At 47.6% G+C, this 8559-nt stretch overlaps 1 protein-coding gene across 2 annotated transcripts in view; it reads right to left on the bottom strand.

The window, feature by feature from the left end:
* Window positions 1-8559, bottom strand: part of CCSAP (centriole, cilia and spindle associated protein) — a 19258-nt gene extending 10699 nt beyond the window's left edge. Inside the window, exons 1-3 of one of the 2 annotated variants that reach the window (XR_013984087.1) lie at window positions 7021-8559; window positions 2424-2710; window positions 857-982 (exon numbers count right to left, since the gene is read on the bottom strand). Coding sequence is in view for 1 of the 2 variants with exons in the window: in XM_080998887.1 (XP_080855013.1) it covers window positions 2424-2710; window positions 7021-7363 (630 nt within the window). In the remaining variant the exon portion in view is untranslated. The remainder of the gene's footprint in view (window positions 1-856; window positions 983-2423; window positions 2711-7020) is intronic. The other variant, XM_080998887.1, reaches the window with a different exon arrangement.

Raw genomic sequence — 8559 nt, 5'->3', positions numbered from 1 at the left:
TTGAAAACCAAGGCACGGTCAGGTTTTGGCACCAGGCAAAAACCATTAAAATTTTGCCTCTTTTAACTAAACGGAGACTGATATTTACTGCTGCTTTTAAGGTTTATTGTGGCTTTCCATATGCTAACACTGTTCTGCTATTTACCACTTCCATTTTTAAACTATTGGATAGTATCTATTCTTGCTTTCATTCGTAAGCCACTTGGGAAAAGTTCTTCAAACTGAAAAGTCAGGTGCACGTTAAGTAAAATAAAAAACGTGCTAATTAGCTGTGCACATCCAATATTGAATCACCAACTTTTCATAGGTGAGTGAATATGCATGGCATTGGGTTAGGGTATGAAGCACAAATGCAATAAGCTCAGCTGCTAACCTGAGAGGCTGAAGGATTTAGCCATCCACTAACCTGCAGAGGTTGTACAAAGGCATGTTAGGCTGTGTACAGATATGTTAGCCATCCAATCATAAATATGTGTAGGCTCTATTATAAACGCCATTTTTTTCTATTCAGTAGCAAATGCCAGTATCTGTTGGGACTTAAGTAATTCACTCTTAATGACAGATGTCCATTTAAAACAAGCTTAGATTTACTGATTTCAATGCACTAAGCTAGACTAAATCTAGATATGCAAATTTAACCAGTACGTGCTGTATTATTTTACACACACACACACACACACACAATAGCTGCCTTTCTTGTATTTCTTCCATACTGCTGTCAGAACTACATTAATATCCTTTATGCTGAATCTAACATTTCACAGATCAGCAGCACTTTTGCAAGAACTTACAGCTTCCCAATGTCATTCAAGTACCAGGAGCCTACCGTCAGTACTTTCAACCTTTTATGCCATACCTAAACTTGAGCTCACTCTGCCTTGGGACACTTGATGCTAACTGCCTGCTGTTTTACAAAGATTATTCTCTCTCATATCCTGACAGGGCAACCGTTCTAGCATCGGGAATTCCCTCCACAGCAGCACTGAAACGGCAGCCAGAAACAAACAAACAAAAGCTTTGTATTAATTAGAGTTAGCAAATAATGTTCCAATATAATCTGTAAACAAGGTGGAAGAAGATTCCACTTCATAACTACAGCATAGGATGCCAGTGACAATGTCGCAGCCCATTACCATCAACCAAGGAATATAATTGCAGAAGATCAATGGCCAACATTCCATTCACAAGGTCCAGTAGGTGTCTCAGTACAATAGGGCAACTTACTATGGGGGAATATGAAGATGCCTGTATGTGGCAAATGGATTCCTATAGGCTCTTCCCTCATTCATTTATCCGAAGCTTTGAACATGTTGACATCAGATACTACCCCTTTCCCTTCCATTTTGACATACCCACACAAGTAAACTGAAACTGAAGCCATGAAAACACATAGGTTGTTTTCACTTCTTGAGTCTGGGGAGATGGTTTCTTCTGGACAGGGCTGCACTCCCCTGAAAGGAGTAGGTCCATAGCTTAGGGATGCTCCTGGACCCAACATGGTCACTGGAGGCTCAGGTAGCCTTGATGACTATTTTTGAAAGACTGCCTCCTTCCCTGCAGACCCCCTCAGGTGTTAGGATCAGCAGAGGGGGCTCTCTGGGGATCACCACGCTGGAAGTTTAAGGTGGTGGCAGCCTAGGAGAGTGCCTCCTCTGGGGCAGCCCCTAAGCTGTGGAATTCCCTCCCCACAGAGGTGCGCCTGGCACCTTCATTGTGTAATTTTTGTCATATGCTGAAGACACATCTCTTCATCCTGGCTTTTGATACCTGATATATAGAAGGACCCACCCTATACTCTTGCTTGTAGTGTGCTTAAACTATTTTTAATATTTTATGAGGGGACCTCATGAGTTGGCACAGGGGCCGCTTTGCAGCTGATGGGTTCAATAGTATTCCCTGCCTTTGGGGATGGCACAGTCAAAAGTCTGCTGGTATCTGTTGGCTGCCCCAGAGCACAGGCACAGTAGCAGAAGGGCAGGAAGTTAAGACAACATTAGCCAACTTAACTACAGTTGTACCTCTAGTTACAAACTTAATTCGTTCCGGAGGTCCGTTCTTAACCTGAAACTGTTCTTAACTAGAGGCGTGCTTTTGCTAATGGGGCTTCTTGCCGCAGTGCCGCTGGCACACGATTTCCGTTCTCATCCTGGGGCAAAGTTCTCAACTCAAGGTAACTCTTCCAGGTTAGTGGAGTTTGTAACCTGAGACGTTTGTAACTCGAGGTACCACTGTATAGCATATTAAATGTCAGTAGTTATTTTGCCCAGCATAGGATGACAAAGAATGAGGAAACAGCAACATCCTAGTTCACTGTGGGCACCACACAAACCTGGGCTGACCTTACAAGTGTGAAGGAAGGAGTCAGGCAGGAGGGCAAGGACTTAGACACACAACCCATAAGTATATATTTCAAGTTGCCTTACTTCATTCACAGAAGCGGATGCACAAACATTGTGTGTTTTCTGGCTCCCAGTATCAGTCTGTTTTTCTCCCCAGCCATACAAGGCAAATGGGTGTTTCAACTCCTTTGCTGCATGTATCCTTTGAGGACTTTTCACCCGTCTTCTGTCACCCCGGCTGCCCAAAGCACCACGACTCGAAGGCTGCCCTTGGGGGCAACTTGCTGACCCGCCAGCTCCTTTGGGGGCAGACTTTTTGCCTCCACTCTCAACTTCGGTTTTCTCCTCGGCTTTCTCTTGGTCTTCATCCTCTGGGAGAAAAGAAGGAGGGTTAGGTTTAGCCTGCCCACCTCCCAGGGCCGGCCTACCCGAGAGGCATGCTAAAGCAGCTGCCATGAGCACCCCACCCACTGCCACTGGACAAGACAAATTAATGGAGACAAAGGCTCTTCGTGTCTACCAGTCATGACAGCTAAGTTCTACCTCCACTGTTGGAAGGCAGAACGCCTATGCATGCTAGTTGCTGGGGAATACAAGCTGGGAGACCATTGTTGCACTGATTGGACACTGTGAGAGGAAGATGCTGGACTAGATGAGCCACTGGCCTAATCTAGCAGGGCTCATCTTATGCAAACCAATGCAGACTGGTAGTGTACCATAACTCCTTTGATTTATCTGCGCTGTAGGAAAAACTTCCCTACAAGGAAGTTCGCCTGGCACCTTCATTATACACCTTTAGGCGCCAGGCAATAACATTCCTTTTTAACCAGGCCTTTGGTTGATCTGATTTACATTCTATGCCCTTTTAAAATGTGTTCTTTTGCGGAGGGGCTATGGGGTTGTTTTTATTTTTATTATGTATTTTGTGGTTTTATATCTTGATTTTATTCTGTGAACCGCCATGAGACCCCCAGGTATAGGGTGGTATATAAATTCAATTAAAAAATAAATAAAAATTTTAAAAATCAACTCTTGCTGGGTGCACACAAGAGTCAGCAATGTAAAGTAGGAAAAAGAGCCCTCCATTACTAAGGTTTCCAATCAGACAGTAGATACAGCAGCAGTGGACAGGTGTCAGTGATCAGAGCTGCATAGTATTACCGAAAGGTGCAATGCCTTCTCCTATATAAGAGGCCGGGTCAAAGGCGGCTATGGAGCCTGTGTTGTTAAAAAGCACAACTCCCATCACGCACCAGCTTGGCTGGCACAGTGATGCCGTTTGTGGCTACATTACAATTCTTGCACCTAGCATGTAATAGTCCCTGCTCTTGTTAGTGCCTTATTTTTGGCTGGAGAACGAAAGCTTATGCAATTTTAAAGATGCAAGATGCCATGGCAACAACTTACATAAGCAGCTATGAATCCGTGTGAGAATCACTGACAACTAAATAACTCTCTGCAAATGCTGAACACACCGTGCGTGCATACGCACACAGTGTTCTTGCTCATCATTACTCTTGCTTGTCAAGGCATGATACCGATTTTCGTCATACAATGGGAAGTAACGGAGGAAAAGAGATCAATGTCAAAAATAAAAACCAACCTTCTATAGAGGAAATGTCTTTGCCCCCAAGGTACCAGTGTGTCATCAGAAGACTAGGTTATCTATGCTAGTGTCACATTTGCGACAATACTTTTAAGTTCCAAATAAATACTGTCCAGGAAGCACAGCACAGAGAAAACTCCAAGCTGTCATTCGGATTAAGGTTTGATTATCTTAGCAAACCTGAAGTGGTATTGCAAATTTGTACAGGGGTACTTGCATGGAGTTATCCTGCCAACCATCGCTGTATCTGCCGATAGTATATTCCATATATAAGTCATGCACATTTGTTTCAATTTGCAGGTGGTATCTGCCCACATTTGATATCCTCAGCATTTGAAAATCCATTTTAAAAATTTGATCCCAGCTGTCAGCAAGGTAACATTCCTAGACGCAACCAATGTCATAGGACACTTCACAAATTTATGTTTTCAAAGGTTCACTGGAAAGGGAAAAAAGACTATGTGTGACATACCAAACTTCCATTTGTGTATACATAAATTGTGCAGGTACAATCAAGCAGACTGCATGAGTTGCTGCTCCCCCGGTGTGAACGCACTTAATGGCCAATCTGAGTTTGCTGCTGTGTACTGTGTAAAACATATCCTAATTAAGTGTATTCTGAGAACTAGGGCACAGTCTATATAGAGAAGCACATTAATTTCCCTAGAGGACCCTGAATGTGGTTTGCGGCAGCTGGTAAGGAGGACAGAGTTGTGAGAGGCCAGCAAATTCACCTGCATATTCCTCCCTAGTAGCCTTACCGGCTTGGAGGCCCAGGAGTTTTGTCAGGATTGGGAGAGAAACACTAGCAGGGCCTTATTGCCACCCTCTTTTTCTTTTGTGCTTTTTTCCCCCAACCACTGTTGCTTCCATGGTCAAGTAGGAGGAGTTTCTTGCTGTAGATCCTTGTGGGCAACAATTCATACCACTCAGGGCCATGGGTGTAGCCAGGATTTATGTTGGGCAGGGGCAGAACCTCAATTAGTTAACTATTCTTATTGATTCACTTGATTTGGGGGGGCAAATGCCCCCCCCCCGGCTACACCCATGCTCAGGGCAAGAGCCTGGATGAGATGGAAGCTGTTCAAAATCTACGAAGTGAGTCTGTTGGCTCAGAGTGGAGCCTTCTTTGTATGAGAGATGGTGGGAAGCAAGTGGATTACCTCAGCATCTCCACCAGAAATGAAAAATGGGGTGGGAATTGTTGGTTGTTTAATCTGTTTGAATGTCTTCTTCTTTTTTTACCTAGGCATTTGGTTAAACTGGAAAGTTTAATGTTTATCATTATAGCATTGTTGCTTCCCTTATGAAAGAACTGTTGATTTGTTGTTTGTTGGACCTGTTTATATTAGATGGTAATGGTTTTATTACTTTGATCCTTATTCTGGGGTTGAAAATATTCAGTGATGAGTAGGCTATAAATACTGTAACTAAATAAAGAAGCTACTTTTACTTTCTGTTAAATCAGAAAAAACCAAAGGAATTTCAGAGTGTTTTTTAGGGTTATTCTATTCAGAATACTACTGAGTTGGGTGTATTCTCAGTACTGTGCTGGTATTTCAGTTTGGGCCATTGAAATGCTATTGGTGAGGTCATTCCAAAAAGCTTATAAAAGATCAAGACACTTTGGGGATGAAATCAAAGCTGCATTCTCTGAAGCTGGCTCCACTGGTGCCAACAGCAATACTCAAGAGCAATAATAATAATAATAATGTACTAGTCTGGAAGAAGTGTTGTCAGGGATGCAGATCTAACCCTTCACTCGTAGTAAGATCATTAAGCTTTGTCTCACTTTTTCGGAAAATAGATTCTAGAGTCTGCAAGTAAACCCAGAGGAAACAGGCTCATTTTTATCTGCGTGCCTAAGATTTCCATGGTCTTAAAGCAATCCTAATTCTGCGCAGAACAGGGCATCATGCTATTACCACCAAAGAGTGGCTGGAAGAATGGCATCATCCTTACTGCAAGTGTGGAGAACCTTTGGTCCTCCAGGTGTTGCTGAACTACAACTCCCACCAACCCCAGCAAGCATAGTCAATGCCAGGAGATGAAGGAGCTGTAGTTCAGGAACACCTGGAGGGCCAAAGGTTCCCCACACCTGCCTTATGGGGTAGCATAATTTCTGCACTGCTCTCTAGATACTGTTGTTGTTGGCATCCATCTGCTCTCTAGATAGATATTATTTATCATAAGGATGTGGATTTAAGTCACAAAGCAGAAGTCGAATCATCCTTAGTAAGTCCGAGATGGGGAACCTGTGGCCCCATCCTGATGCCGCTGTCCTACAACTCACATCATCCCTGTTCGCTCTGGTCCTCCATTGGCCAAAAAGCCCCAGGCCCATCTCTGGCCCTACACGAATACATTTCAAAAGAAAGCCTTAATGCAAGTGGGCATGGCCTATTTTCCTGCCAGCAAAGCTGGAGAGAAATAATCGTCCCTTTCTACTTGGTCAAAGATGGGTTTCCAAAATGCCGCTGTTACGTCAGCGGAGGCTCCGGTAGCAATCTATTCGTTCGTAAGCTAGGAAAGTGCCGCCCGAGGGCGAAAGCGCTTCTCGGCAGGGACGATCCAGCCGGAGATCTCTCGCCTCCGGAAGGACCCGGGTTGGCGCCGGAGGGGCCGAGTATTGGCAGCAACCACTCGATGGCGGCAGGGCAGCGCCGCCTTCGCCCGTTCCCCAACAGACGCGTAAGGAGGAGCTGCGAAGCCACTCGGCGGCAAGAGGCCGAAGCGCCTGCACGGTCCTGGCACCCTCCATTTCCCGATGCGTGCGGAGGGGAGGGCGGCGTCAAGAGCCAAGCCGGACGCGGAGCCCCAGCTGTTAAGATTTATTTAAAATCCAGGAAAGCCGCTTTCTCCTCCGCGCGCCCCCGCCCCGTATTTACATCCAGCGGCAGCTCCATTGCAGAGCAGGGACATCCGGCCACCGCATCTCCCTCCCTCCTTCCCCAGCGACTCATCTCTGCAGCCGCGGCTCCCAGCGCCCCCCTCCGCCCGCCTTCCCGGAGAATGGCTCAAGGTCATTCCGGCAGGCCGTCCTCTTCCTCTCCCCTCGGCGGCGGAGGAACATACCCGACCCGCGCAAGGGCTCCTCGGGGCAGGATCTGTCGGCGTCCCCCGCTGCTGCCGCCGCCCCGCCCCGGCCAGATTCGCCAGACGCCGCTGCTGCTTCTCCTTGCTGGCCACCCGGCGGGCTGGACGTGCCCGGGGGCGACGGGGAGCCGCCGCTGCCGCCGCCGCTCTGGCTGCTGTCCTGCTCCCAGCCGTCCCAAAACCAGGGCCGGTGCGCCTGCTCCAAAAGGCGCCGGCTCAGGCGGTAGCGCAGCAGCTCCTGGTAGCAGGGGCCGCACGCCTCCCACTTGGGCTCCTTGAAGCGCTTCATGTACTCGCTCTTCACGCACCGAGACGGCACCATCGCGCCGCGCCGTCCAGCGGGGGGGGGCGGAGGGTCGCCCTGCTCAAGCAGCGAATCGGCCGCCTGCCCGACGGAGCCCTCCTGGCCCCACCCTCCCGCTGGAACGTTCAAACACAAACAGCGACGTTCTGCAACCGCCTCCGCGCGCTTCAGCCAATCGGCACGCGAGGAGGAGGGCGTCCTGCGGCTACGTCACGAGCGAGCCTTCGAGGCTCCGGGGAAACATTCGAAGGAGGTCCCCCGCCGGCGAGGCCGAGGGGACGTCTTGAGCTTAGCGGGTGGGGAGGCTGGGGAGAAGCGCCAGGAAGCCTCGGGCTGCGGCTGTCCTTGTCCCTGGAGGCGGGAGTGGACTCGGGATTTTCTCTGAACCTGCCCGGTTGTTGGTTTTCGTCTCTGCAGTGGTATTAGTCACCAGGTTTTAGTCACCCACCAACGCAGCTGCTGCTATAAAAAAAAGTACCCCAGATGGGCATCGCACGTGATCGCAGACGGTGCGGGCCACCTAAGGCTTGCTCGCCTGTGCCTGACGCTTTGCTGGAGACTAGCTGTCGGTGAACCGGTCAATTTAACCAAATTCAGAGTTAACGTTGCGCAGACCTTTGAAATCTAGCTTCTTGAGAGTTACACGGCCCGAGAAAGCGTCGCTTTGAGGAGTTAAAGGGGGCACTCAATGTAGGTTCATTTAAGGAAGTCCGATCGGTGGGGAGGAGACGAGCCTTTTCTGTGGTGACCCCCCCAATGCTGCGCCCCTTGGGGAGCTAATTAATTGCGGTAATTAAATCTTGTGCCCTTCGAATCTGTCTTCCTAGATTTCTTAAAACAAAGCAACATCCCGAGGCATCAGCCAGAACTGAGCAAGTCTACAGTCGATTTTTCACATTTTAGTTAACAATTTGCATACCACTTAATCACAGTCATATCTTAGCAGTGTGCATGAAAGCAATTAAGCACATATCCAGCTAAGATTTAAAAATACTTAATTTTGGCGGGATTGTGCTCCTCAGTGTTCTCAAGGGTAACGTGAAAAGATTGTATATTTTTAACGGAGGAGAGCACTGTTGTGCTCAGGTGCCGAATTTAGGATTTTCATGGGCATTTGGTAGGCAACCCCTGCCAATGCAGCCAGAGAGTAAGAAGTGGCAGCCGCTTCCAACGAGATCTCACTAGATTTTTGTCTCTTTGTTTTCTTTCTTTTT

Source organism: Podarcis pityusensis (genome assembly GCF_964106645.2).
Source record: "Podarcis pityusensis genome assembly, chromosome: 3".
Taxonomy (NCBI): Eukaryota; Metazoa; Chordata; class Lepidosauria; order Squamata; family Lacertidae; genus Podarcis; species Podarcis pityusensis.
This window is presented reverse-complemented; position numbering and strand designations above follow the sequence as displayed.